Source organism: Aulostomus chinensis, chromosome 12, assembly GCF_037954235.1.
Source record: "Aulostomus chinensis isolate RoL2024-O1b breed Wild chromosome 12, RoL_Achi_v1.0, whole genome shotgun sequence".
In the NCBI taxonomy this organism is placed as follows: Eukaryota; Metazoa; Chordata; class Actinopteri; order Syngnathiformes; family Aulostomidae; genus Aulostomus; species Aulostomus chinensis.
Window position 1 is genome coordinate 13,865,356 of NC_141331.1, and position 25,200 is coordinate 13,890,555.

Consider the following 25,200-nt stretch of genomic DNA (forward strand, 5'->3'; position numbering starts at 1 on the left):
GTGTGTGTGTGTGTGTGTGTGTGTGTACAGAGCCAGTGTGGGTGTCCCCATGTTTACTACCAGCTATACTTAGAAGAGAAACCAAAATCATAGCTGGACTTCATCTGAAAACTTGTAAGTTACAGTAAATGTCTTCGTATGAAGTCATCACCGGGCCCCAGTATATGGATAACTTGTACTTTTACTACATTATCATTTCCTATACTGGTGCGTTATATTCTGTTTCAGCCAGGGTTCTGCCTGATTCTTCCAGGAGAGAAACACTCTTTACTGGAGACTTTGATACAAGAAAAGGACTCAGGAATGGTTTCAGAAGTTTGGTTTTGCTGGCTGTAGTTTCTGGCCGAAGTCAATCATGTAGTCTGGCGTTGTGAGAATAAATATGTCCTGCAGTGGCCTCCAAAACGTAGACAAACAATGTTGTTTTATGATGTGTCAGGTTGGGGGGTGTTTAGGTTCACGGTTTGATTCACTGGCTCGTACGCAGCACTTATCAAGCCACTACCTGATAAACCCAAGTCACATCATTCAAGGCCTCGGTGCGCAGAGCAAGAATGAGAAGAAAAAGCATTTGTTCGATTAAGTCAGTGCATCAGTGAAGGGATAGAAAACCTCGTCTGAAGATGCAAAGTGTTGTCTTGAATGAGCCTCTAATTGGACAATTGTTCATTTTGGATGGAAGACGAAAAAAAAAACATGTTTAAAGGGGAGAAGGAATACCTCCAATGACACACAAAAATACTGAGTATTTCATGAAACTTTATTATATTTCTTTACATAAAAAGAAGAGAACATGTGTTTTACTTGCATGAAGCGCTGACAGTCATCCAGATCGATGTAGTAGCAGCAAAGAGAAGATTCCTGATGTGCATTGGTATTCCCGTCAAGAAACAAACCCACAGGTAATGAGGTCAGAGGAATGTACCAGAATGGACACCAACTTGCTAATTGTGACCCAAAAAAAATCCTGTTGTGAACCTGTTTAGACTCAATGAAATCAACTGAATCAGTAAGTAGCAAGGGGTGAGGCACCAGTTACATCGCTGCAGACATTTTGGCACGTCAGCATTTTTTTTTTTTTTTTTTTTGCAGAACAAAAAAATCCCTTCATACCAACTGATAATACTTTTGCATTCCACCAGCAGTAGATCTGAACGTAGTGCGTTTACTTGTACTGCAATACATCTTTATTACAATATTTTACTTCTACCTCAATATTTTCCGCATGTCAGAAGGGAGACGCAGAGTTCAACCACGTGTTGCTTCTGTTTTCTATTTGTTAGCGATCCAACACTGGCATCTTTATTGGTCAATCGCCCACTTGACCCGCCTCTGAGGAGAAGCACGACCATCTGATTGGCTCCACGTGAAGCCCGAGCAGTGGCCTGATGGCTTGTCTAATGAATATGCATGCCTGGTTCGCACGGACAGGCCTCACCCCGCATGCCTGATGGCTGTCTCATCGGAACAGAATGAGGGATGAAAGACAGTCGGTCCTGCACCGGAAGACGAATCATTGTTAGAGGGTGGCACATTACACGGTAAGTTAAGTCAGGGATGAGGTGTTGTTGAGTGGTGGAGGCGGACTGGCAGCTGTTGTGCGTAATTACGCGCGTAAAGCTGTATTCAGCTATGAATATAGAAAGTGATGGCAATCTGTTGTTATTGCTGCGGATCTGCAGGGACATCTGCATTCTCTGGAGATGGACGTGTACTCTTACTGTCAGCGTGAAGCCACTCCCCAGCGTTTCATGCTCTGCTCTGCGTTGCTATTCCAGGTCGTTTGGCTCCGGTTACAACTGCAGTAGAAGAACTGGACAAACAGGTTGTGTGACAGCCTGCGACTACGAAACCACTGGCATCTGCACTTGGCTATATAGAGAGCACCCGCCCTGCCCCTCATATTAGAAAGCACTAGAAGGGCATAAACACGCACAAGGAAGAGCCCGATTACCAGCGCCTGATTTTCCAGACAGCCAATCCCCGCCGCTGCTCTAAACCGATCATCCAGAAGTAAAGCCGGACACTCACAGACGTGGAGCACAAATCTGAAGAAACTACCGGGGAGAGAACGCTCGCCAAGATGATGATGCAGCTGCCTGAAACACACATTCAGAAAAACAACCTCTTCAATGCCATGAACCGTTTCATCGGAGCGGTCAACGACATGGATCAGACCGTCATGGTGCCCAGTCTGCTGCGGGACGTCCCACTGGATGAGGACCGGGAGTTAAGCTCCCTGAGCTCGGACGTTGACGAGGGGGACATGTACAGCTACTACCAGCTTCTCAAGTCCATCCGCAGGGACATCGAGTGGGGAGTCCGGTGTGCCGCTGCCGACGAGATGCGTAAAGACAGCATACGGTTCTCCCGCAGAAACTCGTCCGCATCCACCGCTTCCTCCGCATCGTCGTCATCATCATCATCATCATCATTTTCGTCTGAAGAAGACGAGGAGGAGGACGAGGATTTGCAGAAGCAGTTCCAATACCATCTTACCGGGCTCCAAGGGGTTCTGTCTAAGCTCACTATGCAGGCCAACTCTCTCACTAAGCGGTACAAGCAGGAGGTCGGTATATGAGGATGAAGCCCTCAGATACCGGAAGCGCTAGTTGAACGGAACTTTCACAGGCTCTGTTGCTGCTGCTGTTTACTTCTGATGACATGAATGATAACCATCTGGATGATAGAGAAATGGCTGCTCTGTCTGTCAATAAGTCTACATGGTGTTGGTCTACTCTTTGCTACTGACTTATAGGTACTGAAGGCATGTGTACGTGACACCTCAATTGTTCTTTTTCTTTTTCTTTTTTTTGCACTCAAGTTTCCCACACATCATGCCGTCACTGATACACTGGTGAAACATATTTAAACCTTTATTTAATGTATTTATTATCTCATATGTTTGTTAAGAGCCAAATGTTATTTCAAAAATGGGGGGGGGGGTGTTGAATGAATCTCAGGACGTGCTCACTGAACAGTCTCCCTCATTCCCTGAGGCTGACGAAATCACTTCCTCTCTGATGATGTCAGATATCAGTGTGTTTGTCCGCGTGTGTGATGACGCTTGTCTCCCCCAGCTGGTGTGTCTGTGTGTCTTTAAATCAGGCTTGAAAGAAGGAGGCAGATGCTAACTGATAGCTCGCCAGTGATCTCTTCATGTCCTACATGGTCAATGAACTGGAAGCAACGGATCATTCTCCTGCCTGGAGAATAATGAGGGTTTCCACGAGATGCATGCTTGTTATTGTCCTTTGTCTGCTAATATAAAAAGGCATTATCTGAGATGTCCATCTGCCAAAATAAGCAAGTGCTTCTGCTTGCACCCACTTTTGTATATTCTGAAATAAACTTTTGTACTTGAACTGATTTGTAGTATGTGTTTTTTTTCCCCCCTCATAAATGCACCTAGTAGAGGACAACACAGATGATCAAAATAAGTTTAAATCACCTGTGTCTGCTCCTTTACACGCCACTGAAGGTCATCCTGTTTGGTCATGTGGACGTTTAAATATTGCAGCTATAAGATATATATTGTCCCAGCGCACCACAGAAGTGAGATAATCAGACATAATTGTCATCTTATTTTGTTTCAGTCGCTCTAAGCCTTGCGCAGCAGTTCGGCTGTGATCAGGTTGCAGAGCATAAACAGACAAAATACTGAAAGAATTTGCTGTCTCCCCTCTTCAGCTTGGAATTAGTCATTATTTTGTAGCAATCACCACTCAGAAACAGCATGACAACATAATTCAGTCTCAACTGCTGCTCTTGAATAGGATTATTTCATTTACCTAGAAGATCTCTCGCTCCACATTAGATATGCTGGCTGTTATGATAACATGCTGACTTCCTGTTAATGAATGCCGAAATACGGGATGTTTGGAAGACAGCATATCAACACTTCCACACCTAAATATGGTCATAAGCTCCATGATCATAGTGATTGCAGACATCATCATCACCATGAGTGCCATTACTAATGAAGTTAGATGGGAGGAGTGGATTCCGATCTACCTGAAACGTGGGGAATGCTGTTTGGCAGTTTCAAGCCACAGCAGCTTGAACCGTGAGAGACAGACAAAGTGAGGAATATGGACACTTTTTTCCAGCAATGTGCATTAAAACATTTCCCAAGTCTGACTGTCATATTTTCTTGACTAAATGTAGCAGTTGTATCACAGAATAAGGCGACTTCAGAAGCGGCTGGGATAAACACAATCATCAAAAGTATGGCTTGAGTTCGGTTTGCTTCTGACTTTGATATCTGAACATAGTTTGCGCGTGTATGTGTTGTATGTGTATGTGTTATCATAAGTCGGGAAAAAAAACGATAACAGATTCCCCAGCCAGCCAGAGAGGAAAATGGGTGCAGGTGTAGTTTCAGTGTTACTGCAGGTCAAAATGATGCAACACACCCTCTTTTATTCTCACCATCTGCACACCCACACCCACAAAATCACAGGCACACACACACTGCAACTCACAACGATGACAGGATATGCTAACATGTTTTAAGCATCGAATTCACTGCCGTGCAAAAAACAAAAGAAGATTAAACTCGCAACATATGAAATATTCTCATGTAATACATAACTAATTTGGAATAGGACTTCATTGTGCGTTTCCGTCCTTTGCAGCATACCTATCATAGCTAAACTTAACTGAAATATTTCTCTAAATCAATACCGTCTACTCCGTCTGTCATCTGAAGACAGACAGATTATACAGCCCAATCTGGAATCGTAAAAAAACCGAGAACAAAATTCCTCCAACATTTTTAAAAAGACTCAAACGTCCCCCCAAGTAAGACATGCAGTGATGCAACTGCAGGCCACATTTAGAGCAAAGGTGACATACCTTGTTGCATTTGACTGTCAATGAGCTTACAGGTTTCTCAGTGAGATAACCCCGTCACCCTCCCTCAGGTAGATGCCAGAAGCTCGTAATATCACTGGTTTTTCAGAGTTGACTGTGTATAAAGTTGACCTCCAAACACTGGTGTCCTGGAAAAGAATAATACATAAATTCCATAGACGTTTAAATGTCTTTAAGTCGATAAAAGTTGAGTATGTTCAGCTTTGATCGCAGGGAGGTTAAATTATATCTGTGGTGGGTGTAGCTTACAAATCAATCAGTTCTATACAGATCATATAAATATATTGCAAATAAAATTGAACTAAACACATGCTGCATGCAAAATGTTAGTTATTTAAGAAACTGAAGCATAATGGCCCCATGAGTTACATTCTTTCAGTTTTTATCACCCATGGATTTGGGAAGAAAATGAATGTGCAAAGAATGTTGCAATGAAAGAGAAGCTAATTATTGCAACTATAAATATTTGGTTTGGCAGTTGAACATTAACACATTTTTGTCTATTCAGACATGATCTTTACAATAACAAGCTTCCATTTCATCCGAAAATTTTGCAAGGAAGTAGCGTAGTACGTTTAAAAAGAGCAAAAATGGCAAAGACTTGAGATTTGACTGTCGACGTGTAGTGACACAGTTTGTCCTTACGTGGGCACCGTAGAAATAGGAAGTACACCGAAATCCATAGCAAAACAAAAATAACTTGAGGCAAAATTATACGTAAACCACCGTGGCACAAAATGGAAAGTCAAAATCTAAAGTCACCCAGTAACGACTCACGCTGTGTGTTTTTTAATGCACATTCAGACGACTATCGCTGCGTAAGTAGTTAACGTCGCTGTGAATTCAGTTTGAGCTGCTCGGCTAACCAGCTAATTAGCTACATGACGCTACAATATGAGTTTGCTTAGGTGGCTTCAGCACGGTGGAAATGATTGTTTGGTTGTTTAGTTTATTTGGTGATGAATGAAGCTCGCCCGCACGGTTCTCCTTGATATAATGTAGCGTCACGTATGAGCTGTCAAACCTTGAACGTGCTAGCAGATGTAACTGGGTCTTTCTCGTTGCTGCCCAGTGCTGAACTCCATTTACAGGCTCGCCTTCTCGCACTGTTGGCGAATTCATAATTCATACGACATTTATGATACCAGGTTGCAGCCTTAGTCATAGGGAGGCAACATGGTTTGTTTTGGCCAAATGAAAAAAGAGCAAATACTGATCTCGAAATGATAAGGGAAGCAGCTCGCCCTTTTGATGTGGATGAAGAAAGTGATAAACATCCACACAAACTATTTATTATGCACTTGTTAAATAAGTCAGTAGTTTTGATCGAATCATCTACAACCACCTCTCTCTCTCTCTCTCTCTCTGTCTGTCTTACACGTTTTGTAATTCTGTTCATACATGTATGTATATTTATTTTTATATGTTGTGCTTGGCTCGTGTTTATTGACTACAGCGTCAGAATAATTCTTCCACCATTGTGCATCATCTAGGGAGTCCAGTACTGTAGCCCTTCATTAGCTACTGTTTGTGAAGCTGACAGTTTGTGCACGTTTCTCGTTACTGGTCATCCTTCAGCCCCGCAGTTGCACTCCTCCTCACCTGCATACGGGCTTTTCTCTGTTGTCGCACACAAGTTGAGTCACTCACTACTTCTCCTACATTTCTCCAACCTATCCACGCACGACTCATTTCCTAAACTAACAACTGCGACAAAAATCTTCATTGGTCTTTTTGCTCACATATTTTTAACAGACTGCTCCCTCTTTTTTTTCAAGCATCAAAGCACTTATTATACATCACAGGGGGTAAAAAGCACTTGCTACAAGACAATAATGTCATGGTTTGCAATCTTTTTTGATGGTGCTTTAACAAAAGCACAATAACAGTTACAATCAGCAACTGTTCGGCAAAGTCTCAAGCACACAACATGGTAAACATTCCAAATGTAACTTCAAATTACTGTAGATTGCATTAAACTGCTAAAGTGCTGAGTCCACACCCTTAGGATTTGTGTGAGAGATTATGATAAAAACTTTTTTTTTCAATCTTGAGAAGTTATGAAATATCCTGCCTTGATCAACTGCTGCTGAATGTGCTCTGACTCAAATGTTACATATGGCGACTATGAAAACCCCTGAGTTCCCAAACAAATGTTAGAAAAAGACATCACTCAGGCCGTATGTATGAAATGATTTCTAACAAAATGCTAAGAGCCTTTGAAAACAGCCCTGCTGCGTCGTGTCAGCTGCTATCATTCAGATGTAATTAAAATAGGATTGAACTGGTAAAATGCCTGAGAGAGAGAGAGAGAAGAAAAATCTTTGGTGTGTGTACCGAAAGGTGAAAAGTCAGATTCAGAGAAAATTAAAAGCAACATTGCGGCACAAAAACAACAACTCTGCTATTTAAGGTTGTGATTTCTGATATCTGCATTAGGCATCACATCCTATAGCCAAGGTTTTCAGCAGCAGAAACCTTGTGAATGAAAAGCCACTGTGGTGACGTTGCGCTGCTGACTGAGCGGAAATACCTCGCACTCTTCTGAAAGCGCGCCTGCTATGCCACGGGCCCCTTTTCATTTCCCCTGAAGCTTAGTGCAGGACTCATATTTTGTCATTCTCTTCATTCCTGGCCTTGGCCTTCTTTTTTATCTCCCATGTTGCTCTTAGATCAGTTTCTGGGCAAAATATGTAGACTGGCAGTCTCCATATCTGACAGTCAGTTAAAATTGGGTCAAAAATTCGGGTAGAGGGTGACATTCCTCAATGTCATACATGTTATCGGTGTCTGTGGGCGTGTCATAAACATTTCTTATGTCTTACTCATTTGAATTGAATTTTTTGTTGCATTCCTGTTCGTTTCACACGTTCTTGACCAAAAAGATGAAAAGCTCGCACATTGTTCCAAACCAAAATATCACACATACACAACCAATGTATAAGGCGGCCAAAATCGAACCTCCTAGTAATGACTTCTTTTTGATTTACAGACGGTGATATTAACAGTAAAACGAGCTACGGGAACATTTTCCCTCGTGGGATGGTGAGTACCTCTTTCTGTCAAACCCTTTATGATGTTCCAGTCAGGATATTTGGTTGTAAGCGTGATTAAAGATGCGCCGTCAATAGTTGCATTGAACATCTGTTTTAAGGTCTTTGGTCGTCTTTCACTCGTGAGTGTAAATGGGGTCATTTAACGTGCCACACTGAGCTGTTTTTGAAGGTGTGTTAATTTTAGGGGCTGTGGTTTGTGGTGTGGCTTTATTGGGTTACTGTGTCCTCACCTTGTCAGACATAAACGACAGCGTTCACACAGATCCCAAGATTAAAAATGTCGTCTGATTAGATAGGATTGCATACAGCCTGTCAGGCTTATTTATCATTTTTAAAGACATTAACATGTAAAACTTGTACACTGGCACCGTAATATCTTCTGAAAAGCTATTGTTTAAAGGTTTTGTTGTGGTCTTTCCAGTTTGCTCAGGTGTCTCATTGGCCTTACTGCTTTTCAGATCAAATGTTAAACTTCTTCTTCTAGTCTGAAATGAATAGTTTTAAAAAAATGCGACACGCTGGCTCTGCTGCAGCCGTGTCTTTGTCTGTTGTCAGCACTCTGTGGTCTCGAGCAATGTTCCACTCGCAGCACCATCTGCTTGGATACATGTCACATTTTGTTTTATTTATTTATTGATAGATACACTAAAATTCTATGTAGAAATGTTGCTGGCTTGCTTTTTTCAAATATTAAAAAACAAATTCTCATATGCTCTGGAACAGTTTTGTGTTTCAGACATAAGAATCTTAATTGTCATCGTATATTATGTTATTTAGACTTTATTGCTGCGAGTTACAAATCCGTCACAAACGTCGGTATCCTTGATGTTTAATAATGCGTTTTCGGTATCGGCCTTGAAAAAAGTTACATTCGTGTCGAAGCAGACTCTGCGTCATGGTCGCTACGACGAGTAAAAGGAGAGGAGCAGCTGCTGATACCATGTGTTTGTGTTGTGATGGAGGTGTTTCCCTGCTCCTCTGTTTTCTCTCACCACAGCATCTTCATGCTGTTTGTGATCTGGCTGCTCCGGAGGTACCACTCCTTGGCCCAGGTACATTGACACTACAGTTCTGAATATGTGACTCATTCTTTTACCTTTTTTTTTTTTTTTTTTTTTTTCGTGATTTCAGATTTGCATCATTGTCACAGGAAATACGTTCAATTAGCCGTGGTGCATTTTGGCATAATTGAACGCTGTTAGAATTCACCGATTAGTCAATTTTGGAGTTAATTGACTCATACTTGTGTGATAATGACTGCAGTCTTCTGTTGTTTCCCCTCTTTTAATGAAGAGGTTTCCATTATACTCAGCTACAAATACTATCAATTAGCATATTTTCCCCTGGAAATATATTTTCGTTTGACCTCAGCCAATCTGTGTGAGCGCTGCTTGTGTTTGAAGCCAGTCCAGCAGGTCTGTCAGGCAGAGCAGCACTCCAAGTTATCCTCCTAATCTGAAGTAAATGACAGTTTAACACGGCGCCCTGATGGATCCTATTACCTGTGGACCAGGTCGCAGAGAGCGGCTTCCCCTCCTCCCGCTCTTTCTCCCCCTCCTCCTCCTCCTCCGCTCTTCTCACACCACATAAACCCCCTCCTTACCTCCATCCCCTTGCAAAGGTTATCCGTCAGTCAATAATCTTAAGTGTTCTCTGGCCCTCCTGCCTTCCCTTCCCTCTGTCCTCTTCCCGCAGCCTCGCCAAGGTCATTGTTGGACACAGTCTGATAAAAGATTGTTGCAATTTGTGTGTTTCTATGTCAGACAATAAAAGTGAAGCTGCGTGTTCAAATTCAAATACAAAAAAAAAAGAGTTAATTTGGTTTAGGGGTGATTTGAGGAGACTCTCTCCTCTGTGACATTTTCAGAGATGTCGTCTGGGACGTCTCATGCCAAGCTGTCAACCACACCAGTGATCATTGCATCTATAATTTTCTCTTCTCTTGAAGTGTATAAAAACACACTGGAAAATTTACCAGCACTGTTTTGTTACAGAACCCCTCTTTGTCCCATTTTTAAATCCGAAGGGTGCTTGATTGGCAGGAAAGTATCATCAAAGTAAAATTCGTCCAGTGATTTTGGCAGAGCACATTAAGGCATATCGAACACAAGTACGATATCAAAATATAGCATTGTGTAGTTTTGCTGAGCTGCGCTGGCCTCTGATAGAGAACACGATGTTAAGGCATTCTGCTGTGTAAATGAGAGTTTTTAAGCTTTCTTGAGTTGGTTTTTTCCTTTTTTCAAAAATGTAAACAGGAGAACGAGAGATAGAACGCCCTTTTTGAATGAGCTATCACATAGCGAACCTTTAAATCCCGTGACTGAGTTGTTTCCTTCGTTGGCGTCTTCATGAATATCTCTGTAGAGTAGATAACATGGCCAATACTAGCCGGCATGGGAGAACAATAAGTTGTCCAACTGAAACAAATTTCTACAGACGGCTCTCCATTTTTCGCTGGCGGATGGCCAGCATGACCTTGTTATAATCGTGCGTACTATTTACTTTACCGCTATCTTCTGGTGAAAATAATGCATCGCGTAGCCATGTTTCTGGCTTCAAACCCAAACAGAAACTCACCTGATTCATATTTCCGTATTTGCAGCATTTCCAAATTTTGGTTGTAATTTGCTCAACTGTTGAATGTAAGCGATGACTTGTGATTGAACCCATTGCCGTGACCTTCCATCTGGACTGACAGTGGTTGTGTACATGTTTAAGTGCAGTAGCTAACGGTTACTTTTAACCTTCTTTTGGTTGGGATTGTTATGTGGTCTAGTTTTTTGTGATCAGTGCATGTCCTCTGAGCCTGATGTTGTTTTCCATCCATCTCTGCTTTCCATCTCTGACAATAAAGGGATATTCTGATAACATTCAAATCTACGTTGGCTTTCAGTTTCTACTTTCAAAATCTTATGTTTCTTCACATGGTCTTTTACTCTTGATTGGTGTTTGGGAAGCAGTGTGTCAGAGAGGGGGTGTTTAGTCTCAGCATCCGCTGACAGAGGGGACTCTTTTCTCATTTTCCCTTTACAGAAGATGATTCTCAGCCTGACTGTAGCCGCCTTCTTCGACAGCGTAGCATATGTCATGGTGAGTTACTCTTGTCTGTTTCACTAAAGACTCAAGTAATTGCTTCTTTGGGTGTTTGTTTCCCTCACTGTTCTTCTTCTCACTCCAGGGCGAATCTCATCCAGAGGGATCTCTTTGTGACTTCCAGGCCTGGTGGCTGACATACTTTGGTAAGAGAAAACTTTAATTGCTCAGTGGCACACTTTCAACGACAGACATCCAGCAAGTCGGTCGAAAGGCTGCTAAAGCCTTGCATATGAATTTTAGACAAACCATGCACATTGGCTTCTCCAGCTCAAATCACAAATACTCGGAAATGCTAATGAACAGATTCAGACACAAGTGTTAAGCCAAGCTTTTTCTAAGCTTGGTTGGGCATCCATACGCAGGTGGGAAGCCAGATGAGGTTATGTGTCCTGATCGCTGCACTCGCGCCTCCTGTAGTTGGTCGGCAAGTCAACGACTCCATCTGTGACAGAGGAAGCATGTGGTCCACTGTGGTGCTCCACGGAGCGGCAGAGGGGGTGGATGACGGTGAACCACCGGGGAGAAAATGGGAGTAAAGTGCAAAAGAAAAGAAAATTAACAGAACCAATTGTTCTCATCAAATTGTTACCTTTATGATTTATGTAATTGTTATACATTATGCTTTTGGGTTTTCCACCCGTCCGTCCTTATGTCAGTCTTTCCCCATTCTTGTTAATGCAATATCTCAGGAATTCTTTGAGGGAATTTCTACTCATTTGGCACAGTCATCCACCGGGATGAACTGAAAAGGTCACTGTCGAAGGTCAAGGTGACTGTGACCTTTTGTCTGTCACATTCCTATGTGCCCAATATCTCAGGAATCCGTGGTGAAAATCAAGCACATCTAGCATAACACTACACATACGATAATTTTTCTTATTGCAGTAATAGATTGTGTTGTGTTGATTGAGTTGGACATGTCAAGGCTTTACAAAAAAAACAAAACAGTTGAAAAGTCTCTTTCACAGACTAATACGGAAACAGTAGTAACAAGGTTGATAGCCCTTTAAATTACAGCTAAACAACCATTTTGATAGACTCAGGCTGACATCGTTGTCATTTGGTTGCATCCATTTCTCCAGCTCAGTCAGTACACCCTGTCCCGAGGTTGTCTCGTGGAGACACACTTGTCACCAGCTGTAAATGTCAGCGATGCAATTAGTTAAACATCATTGACCTGTAATCACACTCACACATCCCAAGAATACCACACCCATGATGGTGGTGTAACACTCTGGTGTCAAACTCAGAGCTGGGAAGTTGTTGGGCAATTGCAACCTTCCTGTGTACTGCCTCCTCCACACCAGATGCCTCAGCGGTTAATCACCCTCTAGATTTATAAATCCACCTCTTTATGAGGAGATCTTTTCCAATCACAGCACTGAAATGACTTACAGCCTGGGAACAGCAGTGGTTTGTCAGTTAGTGAGTGGAGGGGAATTTTTTCTGTGATTTGGACAGAGGAGACAGGGTTATCTGGTTTTTACTTTTTGCAATTATAACAACGTTAGCCTCGATTAGCATTAGGATTTTTAGCTTGGCGCTTTATACGACACCTTAACAGGGTTGTTTTATTGGTCTCGCAGGCACACACACACACACACACACACACACACACACACACACACACACACACACAGATACTGGGTAATGGGCGGTGAGTTAGTGCTGCAAGGTTGGTGCGTGTCAGCTCGGTTTATCATGAGCATCCTCACGCTGGGGACAAATGGCCGTACATAAACACCGGCTGAACAGGCACTTTGTTCTGTTGCGAAGCGTCAAGTCTTGCGAGAGCTGCACTGCTCTGCTTTTAACTCCTGACCAATAAAATTTTATGAAATGTGTTTGAAACGGAGTAGGATTGTAGAAGAGGTCAGGACTGGCAGGGGAGGCTGAGCTGTGTGTGTCGCCAGGTTAAAGCGGAGATTCAGCTGCTGTTTGGTTATGTAAGATGCATTTGCTCTCCACGATGACAGTGATTTATTGTGATAATGACATAGATAGCCAGCCTCCTTCGTTCGTAGTCGCAGCACGCCATTGCCAGCGGTTCCTTGAGTGCAAGAAGTGTGTGTGTGTGTGTGCGGTGGGTTGCTTTGTGTGAAACTGAGTAAGCTGAGTATGTGGCTCAGGGAATTCATCATTGTGACGACCGGCCCTGCCTGTCCTGTCAACAGAAACACACACGCACGCACGCACACACACGCACACACACACACACACGCACGCACACAGACAAAGGAAGAGGGCTGAAAACCAAGGGGGAGGAAAGGATGTGAGGTTTCTTGTCGCTGTAAAAAAATATTCATTCTTCCCCTCTGCTGACGACTCCCTTTCCATTTTCTTCTTTTATTTCCGGAGTCTTTACACTCGCTCTAGTCCCCTCCGTTCGAACCCCGCTATCATCCCCGCAGCCCTCTCTCTTCTTCCTCCCTCGCCCAACCCCTCTGTTATCTCCCGCTGCTCTTCCTCAGTTCATCATTATCTCTCGCTGAGCGCCCCCCTCTCATCCATCACCATAAGCCACAGGTTTCCCTCATATTACTGAAGAATGGGCATTCATTTATCAAAAAGTGGAACACGCGCTCATAGAAGTGCGTGTGTGTTTGGGTGCACGGTGTACAGTGGGGAGCTGCATTGTAATTTGACCTTGTTGTTTTTCTGTGTGTGTGTGTGTGTGTGTGTGTGTGTGTGTGTCTCTCTCTCTCTCTCTCTCTCTCTCTCTCTCTCTCTCTCTCTCTCTGCAGACTGGAGTGCCTTGGCCTGGGTTTGCCTCATCACACTCAACCTATACTTTAACCTGGTCAGAGAAATGAGCACAAACAGATATCAAATGTGAGTAGGAGGCTGTCCGTCCCCTTTCTGTCAAAATATCCGCCTTTGTCTTTCCTAAATGTATATTTTTGTCTCTTCTCTCATTGTGGCCTCTTCTCTCCGAGTGTGTGTGTGTGTGTGTGTGTGTGCGCGTGCATGCGTGCGCACGCTTGTGTTTGGTCTGCCATAACATGTGTTTCCCCGCAGAGCATTGACAGCCCGCTCCCTTCCTCCCTCCCTTCCTCCTTCTCCTCCTCCTCCTCCTCCTCTTCCCTTTCTGTTCCAGCCAGCCAACGCTCTAATTGAAAAGGGAGTGAGTGTCAGCCGTTAAGTGTGAGTTTGTGTGTGTGTGTGTGTGCTCATCCATCTTCACGCTTTGTGACGTTGTGTTTTCTGTCGCTCAGACTCCCATGAGTACGCAGCGCGGGTGTGAATTTGCCTGTGTGTGTGTGTATGTGTGTGCGGTGTGTGTCTGTGTGCATGGGCGCGCGTGTGTGTGTGTGTGTGTGCAAGATATATAAAAAGCTGAACACTGTGGGCAGTGGCATTAGCAAGTTAGCGCCAGCTCAAGTCATTGTTGGTGACTATTTTCACCAGATATGCTTAGGTGTGCGTGCCCCTCCTGCCTTTCTGTGTGTGAGGGGTTGGGCCCACCCATGGGAGTTTCCCTGCATTGATTAGCAATAAGCCAGAGGTTATAATGGTGGTATAACTCAGAGGGAGACGGCTTTATGAGCGCAGTGAAGGGGCTTGCTTGGGGGCCGAAATCGTCTTGCCTCAGAGCCTTATCATCTGCACACCTCTTACGGGCCCGCTGGGACACAGGCGGGGGGGCGGGGGGGTGGGGGGTTGGGGGGGTGTCTGTGTATTTTGCATGTGGCTGCTCACACATGATGTGAAGGGAAGAAGGAAAAAAAACACGGTGCTTAATAGGTCGGAGGGAAACGAAAAGCGTCAGGGGGCTGCTGTGTATTGACTTCACATAGATAAGCTGTATGTGTTGAGGCGGGTGGGTGTGTGGCTTTGCATGCATGCACAATTACCCCTCAGCCCCTGAACCCAACCATCCACCCTCACACACACACAGACACACACACACACACACACACACACACACACACACACACACACACACACACACACACTCACACACACACACACACACACACTCATACATGCACGTGCACCATGACGGCTTAGTGTGATGGTTTATGAATGAACAAATTGCCAGAGGAGAGGGAGAGCAGAGGCTGGATGATCTAAGACTGATTGAAGTGGATGCAAGAGAGGATAGGAAGAGTGTGTGTGTGTGTGTGTGTGTGTGTGTGTGTGTGTATGTGTGTGTGTGTGTGTGTGAGAGTGTGTGTGTGTGTGCGCACGCGTGCACGCTGAAAGGAAGGATTCCGGCTCATGGAATCTGTTTTGAGCCGAGGGCAGAGAGACATCAGTGAAGCTGAAGACAGACGGGAGAAATTACGTCGAGCCTCGAGAGACATTTCTGTATGAGCCAGCGTGTGTGCCGGCACATGTGTGGGTGTGTGTGCAGGTGTGTGAGATACGAGCACATAGCGGTCCTGCTGTGCCTCATTAAGCCCATGTTGCGCGGTGCTCTGGACCTCGTCATCTCCCTCTCACAGCACTGCGAGTGTGGGTGCTGCAGTCAGTGTGTATGTGTGTGTGCGTCTGCTGGTCTGCGAGCTCTCCACATTGATTTCATGACAAGCTGCCCCCCTCCTTGATCGTCACGCCAGGGAATGGCAGCACTGATTTCACCATTTGTATCTCCTCCTGCTGACATTCTCTTCCTCCCTTACCTTCTCTGCTCTTCAGCACTATTTCCCTTTCCTTTCTATTGTCCATTTTTCCACCTTCTTTTGCACTGCTTCTTGGGTTTGATCTAAACACAACACAGTGGTTCCATACATTTCCTATGTCTGTCTCCCACCCACCCCTCCGTTCTATTTAAACCACCAGCCATCTCTCTTTCCTCGTTGCCTCCCACACATTCACACTGCTGTCCATCAGATGCGGGCAGAGGCAGGAAATACAGTGCGCACAGTTAAATAGAAAGAGAAATTGTGTGTGTGTGTGTGTGTGTGTGTGTGTGTGTGTGTGTGTGTGTGTGTGTGTGTGTGTGTGTATGTGGGGGGCATGTAAAGCTCGAACAGGGATTGAGTGTGTGTCAGCCATGTCGCCTTTGCTCGATTGACCACACTCGGAAGAAGTCAGGGCAGGACTTCCACTCTATTGACCGGTCAATGCTGTTCGCTCCATAAAATATCGACGACCTACACAAGACACTGGAGCACACACTTCTCATCTGCCACACACGCCTTCGTTCGCATGTCTGTTGATCGACATTTTTCAAGTTTTTTTCATATAGATAGAATCTTCTTATAGATATTACATGATTAATGCAAAAACTTTCATTACTGTAGATTTTCCCTCTTAATGTATCCAGCTTAGTCCTCATCTATTAGTCAGCTGTTCCAGCTGAGGGAGATTCGGGATCCTGCTTTAGGTTTGGATGCCGACCTCTCCTTCGAAAATTAACCTCTGCACTGCACTGGGGGTAATTATGGTTTATATTACTTTGAGTAATGGCAGCTTTGCTCTAAAGGCATTTTCTGCATGTGAAAAATGACCCCGATGTGAGCGCCAGCAAAGGGATGAACTGAAGAGGAAAGGAATTGATTTGCCCCTGAGAAAGGTTTTCTCTCTGGCTCCCTGCTCACAATGAAATAAATGTCTCCCTTTTATCAGGTTGTACCATCTGACGGCGTGGGGGGTGCCTCTGGTCATGGCCTCTTTGCCGCTGCTCAAGGGATACTACGGTCCCGCGGGAGCCTGGTGGTGAGTACAGCCGACCGCCCAGCTACAATCACTGCTTCCTTGTTTTGTCAGCCAGTGAGTGTATTTTCTTTCAAGGAGGGCCACATTCTCGATAGGCTCCTTCCCTCATAAGACTTTGAAAACCTGGCAATTATCGGGAAAACAAAAACAGTCAAACGCCATCCCTCTGATTCTTTTTGGGGAAAAGGAAGGGCATTATTTGTTTGGAGGGCTGTTAAGGGGTTGAGGGAAAGGGGAAGAGGCCAAGGAGAGTAGGAGGTGGAATGAAAATTGGGACAGAGCCTTAATCTCCAGGCTCGGCTCTCTCTTTCCACTCCTGGCTTATTAATAGCTACAGCTGCACAGCTTTTCCCCTCCGCAGTCACACAAGTCTCTCTTCCGCTCACGCTCTCCCTCTCCTTTGTAACCTCCTCATCACTCTCTCCCTCTCTCTTCCTCCAGCTGGATCACAGGCGATCACGTAGCGTGGAGATTTGGGATGTAAGTAGACCCTTTCAGCGCTACCATCAAAGCTTCCCCCACTGGGGGAGATGGTTAGGTGCAGGGGGGAGGAGGGCTGACACTGCAGGGAAAATGTGAAGGGTTGCATATCAGGGGAGCCTGCGGGGTATTTTTCCCTCTTGGTGTGAGGCCAAGATGTGTGTTCGTGCGGATGTGCCTGTGTCTGCCTTGTCAGATTTAGGGGAGTTGCTACTCTGTGTATTTAAGTGTTTAGGACGGCTATGAAGGATTATTCCTGTCTACCGCTTTCTGCGAGTGGTCCTAAATCTGCAAGGGCTCTGCCAATCCCCCAGCGCAGACACATAAACACACAAACGCACACACACACATGACAACGCTTTGCTATGAGCCAAGGTAATTGCGTTGCTGCTCGCAGCATCAGCAGGGAATCAATCTTTCTAAACAAATAAGCACTCACACACACACACACACACACACAGGCTAACAGACAAGTGCTCTCAGACACACACACACACACACACAGAGCAACACATAGCTATCAGCTGTGCTAAACGAGCCCATGTCTCTTTTATCAGTGCTCTTCTGCTCCCCGGCTCTTTCTAGTTTTCCACGCTGTCGTGGCCCAGGGGGACGAGCCGCTCAGAGGATCAGGGAATCATCATTAGCTCTAATTACATCAAACCAGATGAGAGATTAGAGGCCAAGGCAGCACCCGTCAAGAAAAAAAACACACACACTTAAACAAGCATACCCTGTAGACAGCTTGCAGGGATGAGGACAGGAGGGCAGAGGTCGCCAGGTGAAAATTGAAAGGATTGGGAGGGGAGGCAAATGGGCTACAGTTAGACCAAGCAGGCAGAAGACGGAAAGAAGAGCGGCATAGCGGATGGAGACAGCGGTAAGAGAAATGGATTGCCCTCATCTCTGCCCACGCCTTGTAGTGTGTCTTCATCAGCGTTCAGTGAAGCACGCAGACGGGACAGAGGAGGCGGAGGAGGCTGGGATAAGGAGGAGTGTGCGTAAGGGGATGAAAAGAGGAGGGAGAGTGAAAAGCAGAGGACAGGGCTATGTGACAGAGGTGCAGAATTTAAAGGTTGAGTCAGCATTCCCAAGCACTCAAACTCAGCTGAGTCACCACTCCTGGAGGTCCCCGTCGGTGTGCATTATTGACCCTGGTCAGGCACAGCACTGAACAGCTCAGAAAATTCCGTTCACAAATGAACGATTATGGCTTTAAGGATAGCAGTGTTCCACGAATTTGGTCCTGACTTACATATTTCAACATTCATTGACTGTGGAATTAATGACCGGTTCAGAGCCTGGAGATCAGCGTATTGGCAATCGCCATCTTGCCCTCCTGCAATTTGTGATAACCATATTTGGTTGAGGCAGCGGGGCTTGAGAGGAACGAGCTGAGATTTATGCACAGTTTGTGTAAAACTACTATGATGGCACCCGCACCTACTACTAAAGAGGCCACACCCTTCATTCTGCACAGTTTTCTTGCCTTTATGTTAAAGAAGTCTTTTAACAAGTCATTAGAGGGGCAGTGAACTGTCAGGACAAAAACTGTCTTTTTGTGGCAGCGTGTAAATCCGTTTATTTCTGCTAGTTGGGCATTCAGACATGGGGACTGTGGGGACTGAGGTGTGTTTGGAGCCAGTAACACTGAAGGAACGGCAGGATTTTTACCGCTTTTGCATTTCTTCACTTTTCAGGTCACTGCTTGGGGCTCAGCTAAAGTGAGGCCAAAACATCCCGATCACCCTCTTGTGGTTGTTTGCAGTATAGGTCATGGATCCAACTCTGTCCTGTGTTCGCGGCGAGAACTTGGGCCAAACCAAAGATACACAACAAATGATTTTGTTTTAAAGTTTTCTCTTATCTCAGATAGTTCTTTTGCTGATGTATGTTCACATTTGATTCAATAAGTGTGTTGATGCTGGAAAAGGTAGTCTGATCGATACCAACCTAAATGACAGCATTATCAACAGACATGTGCTTCTCTGACATTCGTCCAGTGAGCACATTTAGCTTGGCTCAGCGGCAGGTGAAGAACAAGAAAAAGACATTATTGCATCGAACGGGGGAACGGGAACTTTGAATGAAAATTATTTTTTTTTATCGATACAATAATGTGAAACTGAATGATCCAACTCATCGTTTGAAAGGCAAAGTTGTGCCATTTCACTGGTTATGTCCTCCCTTGCTACAATAATTACATTATGAACAATCGGGGTTTGATTTAATCCTGCTAAGACCTCCACCAAAGCCAGTGTGTTAAAAAAAAAAAAATGCAGTTTTTGCCGTGTTAAACTGTTTCTTCAATGGCCCATGCTGTAGTCCTGATGTTGCCCCACTCTGTAGCCTGCTCTTGCAGGTCTTTTTGTCTCTGTCCCGTACTTTTTTGAGCGCAGAGAACAGGTAGATTGTCATCATTTCACAGACGGCAGGACCGTACGGGTCAAAGCTGATGACTGTAGTTGAGCACTATAACAGCGCAGGCGAGACCCTCCTGCACTCTCATCCTCCACTGAGCTCTTCAATTAAGGCTTTTGTCATCCTTCATTTCAGAGCAGCACAGGAGGGACGGCAGAGAGATTTAATCTGCGCTCACCTGTGATGATTCCTCCATGTTTCCAGCCCTCCACACTGTAGTCCTTTCTGACAACTCTCAAAAGCAGTTTTCTATTTCTTGATATTCTTACCCAGCTTATGCATTCGCTGCAGTCTCTTTATGCCATTGCTTTCATTCTCACTACGATCTTATCCTTCTCTCTTTATTTGATGCTTCTTTCTCGTCTGTGTGCTTTCTGTTCCTGACCCACGATCCTTTGACATCCATCCAACCTTCCCTCCTCACCTTAATTCCTCTCCTAATTTTATCAGCCGCTGCCCACTCAGAGCCTCGCTGCCTCAATTTCATTCTGGCTCTCCGGTTCTTTTCCTCCCGTCTCGCTCTCGCTCTAACTCTGGGTAGTGCTCAGCTGTAGAGCAGGACTCTAATGGCAGATCATTATCATGCTAATTAGAGCACTTTGTAGCTGCCGCCCGTCATTCAATCCTCCTCGCAGCCCCCCACGCTATCGTTAAAAATGCCACCCCCTCCTATTCCCCTCTCCACCATCCGCCCACCCCGTCTCTCCATCATTAACAGGACATGCGCTGGCGTAATTGGATGGTGTTTATTCCGCAGGGCGGGTTATTAAATCACACCAAGGTGACGCTTGTGCAGGTCTTCCCTTAAATGCTTTCATCATTGTCCCATGCCATTATTGAGCCCACATAGAGGCACATGCACACACACTCACACACATGTTCAAAGACACTCTCCTCTTTGTGTATTGATGTGTCCTACAAGACATGAAGGAACAAGATGTTTAAAGCGGCGCAGCGCTCTCCCCGTTTCCTGCTGTCAAACTAACGTCTACTGTAAAATCCTGTATTCCTTCACTCAGAAGACGGAGGTAAATCAGGCTCAGGCGTCGTCGTTGCCTTCAGAGACGTTGCAGTGTCGCACACATGCCAAGGACGCGGTGATGGACATTTATTATCGGCGCCAGTGAGGTTATGGTTCGGTGGTGTTTGTCTTTCAGCAAGATTACGCAAAATCCATGAGGCTGATTTTCACTAAATTTGGTCGATGGTACAGGCTCATGAAGATCCCATCGAATATCGGGGCAGCTTAGTCATAGTGCCACCAGGTGGCAACAGGAAGTGGCATTTGATATGATCATCTTAGTGGGTCAACCAGATGCGTCTTTGGTCAGAAGCACCATTCAAGGGATAAATTACTCAAAAGTGAAAATTTAGTCATTATTATTATTGGAGGGTTGGATGTAATATTTTTTAGCCCACAAACAAAACTGTTGATGTGAATGCTGACAGTAGCCTGCTCCTTCTTGTCACACTCATCATTTGCTGTGTAGCAATAACGATGTGCCGACGTTTACATGTGAATCAGTTCATATATCCACTTACATTGGAAATATCAGCTGATGAATTGGTCCCTCTGTCTGGCCCAACACATTTGTGTTAACACTGCTAAAAGAATGAGGCAATACCATGTGGTCAATGCCTCCTCAGTGCATCCCGAGTGTGCACTCACTTGTTCTTAGACCTGTCCTCTGGTGATGGGCTCACTCTGGTGTGATGAACTGGCCCACCCTCTTTCTCAAATCTTTTGCATCACTATCAGGCCTCTGCAATCCGGTATGTTTATCACGTATATGCATTTGGCCAGCGTCCCCCTCCTTGCAGCAGTTAGTCAGGAAGACCAGAGGAGGCCGGCTTTAGTTCAGCGTGGTCGCGACAGCTCTGAGTTACTGAGGCTTGAACAGAGCAGTGGCCAGGAACCTGTCTATCAAAGCAAGACAAAGGACTGTTTCATGTATACAGGGAGAGGTTGAAACACCTCTGAGCTTACATCACCTCCCAAGAGGTTGCATAACACAAGGCTGCCACTCCAACAAAGCTGTCACCCCCCCCCCCGTCTCCCTCACTAGTCTTGCTGTCTTTCATCCACTCAGAAATACCTGACACGTTACTCTCCACAGCACCTCCCTTGATTGTCAGCCCTTCATCCCCCAGTAATGCCATGCATTTCCAGTGATGTGACTTTGCTGGTGTTGTTTTTTTGTTCTGTCTGCTCTCACGTGTCCTCGCTGAAACTGTATGGTTTGGGACCAGAGGTGCTGAGTCGGGTGTCTGGTGCTCTGTGCTGTAACACTGTCTCACAGCACATCAGCTTGGTATCTCATTGTCATTTGTCCACCAGTTCAGCTGCCTTGCATGTACCTGAGTATGTGGCTTGGATCAGTAAAAGTTTGCTCAGAGAACAAGTTGCAGGAAATAACAACTAAAGTCAATAACCATCTCAGATTATAGTCCTGCAGTCAACTGTGAAAGATCCTACACACGGCATGCTATTTATTCCATTTATGAAGGTCATATCTGGTCCTTTTTTCTTGTTTTATTCAATTTTATTATCTTCTAATAATCAGTTCTCAAATTGACGTTTCCTACTTTCTGCTCATGTCTTCACGTCACAGATGGTATGTGCCTCTGTTCACGCTCATCTTTCTGATGATCTGCTGCTATGCCAGGATCATCTGCGTGGCCAACAACAGGGTGAGTGCTCCACATTGGTGAAACCAGCAGTAGCAGCAGCTGAGACTCTGGTAGTTTAGCTGAATGCAAATGCCTTGTGTGACCTTTCAGAAAACTAACATTAGTGAAGGCTGACAGCTCTGAAAGCTCTAACAGGATGGTGGTTTTTATTTTCTTATATTTCTCTCCTTGCTCAGACTAAACACTCTCCCAGAAACAAAATGTTGAAACATAATCCATCAAAATAGCTTTGTGTGGGTCTTGTTCTGGCTGCAACTAAAATGCTAATTTTTGTTTTCTCTAAGGGTTAGAAATGACAGTAATAAAGATTCCCACACATGCAGCACTGCAGATCCATTAATGCACAATTGCATTAGCATTGCGCCCCCAACAATCACTGGCAATTTGGATGTTATTCTCATGGTTTTGGTCATCATTTTAACTGTAATGATAACAAGGCAACAATGAGGCTATTAAAAGTGGTTGACATAAAACATAAGCAGCATTGAAATAAGATATACAAGACTAAGAACTCAATCTTACAAAATAAGGAACTAAGCTCAAATAGAATGTGACATATAAAGAAGGAGAATAAAAATTACATTGCCGCGACAGTGCAATGTGAGATATGAAACAAATAGCCCCAAATTGGATTTAATAGGAGGGAATAGAAAAGTCTCAAGTTGTGCTTTGTAATAAGTGAGTGAGAGGCGACCTCCTGGCTTCTACATCACACTCATTAGAGTTACAGCTAAGACCTAGAAATATGAGCAAATCGTTGTAACTTCAAGAGGTAAGACAACGGTCGGTGCTATGGCACCCTGCAGCGCACTAGGTCAGTGCCTTGAAGTCGGCCTGGAAACTGAACTTCTTGTTTACAACGCACACTTTAGGTAATAACCTCACCATTGGCTTTCTTTTCCCTCCTTCAGTAAGTCCGTCCGACCTGCCTCAGGGTATTTAAAACCTCACAGCTTCTTCAACCGCTGAGTGTATTCGTTTTCATTCTGAGATCTCGAGCAAAAACACCTTTTTCATAGCGTTTTTATAAGCGTGGTAAAATGCACAATGGTGGAACTGAGCCAATTGTTGATGTTATCAGTTCCACCTGTGTTTCTGTGCCATGACGAGTCAGAATGTCTGCTGGGAAGAAGCTCTGTTAACTCAGTCGTCTTGTTGTCAAAATCACAAATTGCAGTTGTAATAAACCTGAGGTACTCGCGTGTTTCTTTTTTCATGCCACGGTGTGTAAATGAGCTCAAATCATGCACAAATGTCCGTCATTTACTTCTCTTGCTACTCAGATGTGACGATTTACCCATGTCCTGTGTTTTGTTTGGTAAGATGTGTGTTTCTTGGAGCACTGATTGGGGGAAAAAAGTTTCCTAGTTGCTTCTTAAAAAATTTTTTTTTTTTAAAGATTTAACCAAAATTAGTTACTTAGTTGATTTCTCCCCCATGCACTTCTTTGTAGTTTTCCACTGTGAGGGTGCAGTTGAAGCCCAAAGGCGGCATTCCACAAAGTTCACATAGCTGCCATTCCGCTGATGTGACACCACCCACACGACAGTAGCACCGGTGGAAGGGCGCCGGCACCCTTGTGTTAACAATGTGTTTGTGCGTTTCTAAGGTAATATGATAACACACAGGGTAGGCGTCGGGTGCCACATCGTCCTGAACCTTAGCATTCTCTGAGGGTGGTGGTAGTGAGCAACGGGACAGTGAGACCGATTTTTTTTTTTTTTTTTTCCCTGGCAACATCGAGTCAGACGACAGGAAGCTGTGGGGCAGGAAAATGAAGAGACTCCCGCTGTCTTTATCAGGAATGTGATACAGAGAATAAATGAATATAGCTGGTTTGCAAGCTGCATCTCATAAGTCATTCAGCATCCAGGATTAAGCGGTCTCTCCCTCTCCCTCCTGTCTTTCTCTGTATCTCTGCCCCCCCCCAACCCCCTTTCCCCATCTGCCTCCACCTCTCTCCCCCTCCACTCTGCCGTTTTGCTTTCTCTATCACATTTATGAAGAGCTCAAGCCTTATCTCTTTTCAGCTGCGGGCTGTCTCACTTGAAAGAATTTCAAAAGCTTTGAAAGCAGGGTAGGTGGCGACGCAACAGAGAAAGGCATAAAGACGAGGAGGCTGGGGAGAAAAAAAGAAAGGGAGAGAGAGAGAGAGTGAGAGAGAGAGAAGCGAAGAGAAGTGGGATGTAAGCTGGCCGGAGAAGTTCCTCTACTTTTTAGTGAGGGAGAGAGCGGAGGATAATTACTGTGTAGCTCATTAGTATATTAATTCAACTCGTTGAAGCCAGAATTTTTATTGAAAAAAATCAACGCGTTCTGGAGGACCGTGAACCCGCACTATCTCGTGGGACTTGAATATTGGTAACACACGAGGCTTGTCTGTTTGTGATCCACCATCATGCAAAAAGACCCAGGGACTTGTCTGGTTGTGTCACTGTTACTCCAGCACCCTTGTATCAAGGCTGCGTCCTGCAGAGGCCTGGGTCCCCTCACACAAGCTGTCCCCTTCCTCGCTATCATCAATATCAAAATAAAGTGGAAGTAGTAAAAAAAAAAAAAAAAGGTATTTAATAATTGAAACAAAATCATTTGCTATATTTATTTAGTAGTGACAATAAAATGAGTAAAGAATACATTGTCTTTTGCATTTTTTGTCCTGTAATTAAAGCCACGAAAACATCAAAGACATTTTAAGTTATTTTTTTTCCCAGGCAGCATCCGGTGTCCCTACTAGCGAGTTATAATCAGGCCAGGCAGAAAGTCTGAGAGAGACGAAGCGTTTGTTCTACAGATGCTACATGAACATGGCCGTTCCCTCCGTCCTGAGCCTCACACTTCAACACTTAATGACTTGTTAGTGTCTCCTTGGCATAACTTAAGATAGATAGCAACAACAGTCGGGCACACACATTGG

General features: G+C 44.6%; 2 protein-coding genes across 2 annotated transcripts in view; both read left to right on the forward strand.

Annotated features, from left to right (window-relative positions):
- Window positions 1-1,412: 1,412 nt before the first annotated feature.
- Window positions 1,413-3,376, forward strand: LOC147252139 (mid1-interacting protein 1-B-like). Its single transcript, XM_086221236.1, has 2 exons — window positions 1,413-1,541; window positions 1,779-3,376. Exon 2 carries the CDS (start codon window positions 2,084-2,086, stop codon window positions 2,579-2,581), a length of 498 nt encoding a protein of 165 aa, XP_086077362.1. The 5' UTR covers window positions 1,413-1,541; window positions 1,779-2,083; the 3' UTR covers window positions 2,582-3,376.
- Window positions 3,377-5,535: 2,159 nt separating this feature from the next.
- The window catches only part of LOC147252140 (cyclic AMP receptor 1), a 54,451-nt gene continuing 34,786 nt past the window's right edge, over window positions 5,536-25,200 (forward strand). Inside the window, exons 1-9 of the mRNA XM_086221237.1 lie at window positions 5,536-5,693; window positions 7,868-7,920; window positions 8,929-8,983; window positions 10,968-11,024; window positions 11,113-11,173; window positions 13,775-13,862; window positions 16,605-16,694; window positions 17,136-17,174; window positions 22,208-22,286. Coding sequence (XP_086077363.1) covers window positions 5,613-5,693; window positions 7,868-7,920; window positions 8,929-8,983; window positions 10,968-11,024; window positions 11,113-11,173; window positions 13,775-13,862; window positions 16,605-16,694; window positions 17,136-17,174; window positions 22,208-22,286 — 603 coding nt within the window. The 5' untranslated portion in view covers window positions 5,536-5,612. The remainder of the gene's footprint in view (window positions 5,694-7,867; window positions 7,921-8,928; window positions 8,984-10,967; window positions 11,025-11,112; window positions 11,174-13,774; window positions 13,863-16,604; window positions 16,695-17,135; window positions 17,175-22,207; window positions 22,287-25,200) is intronic.

Bases quoted from the DNA above. Each gene is read 5' to 3' on its own strand.
- LOC147252139 (XM_086221236.1), top strand. From the start codon at position 2,084: ATGATGATGCAGCTGCCTGAAACACACATTCAGAAAAACAACCTCTTC.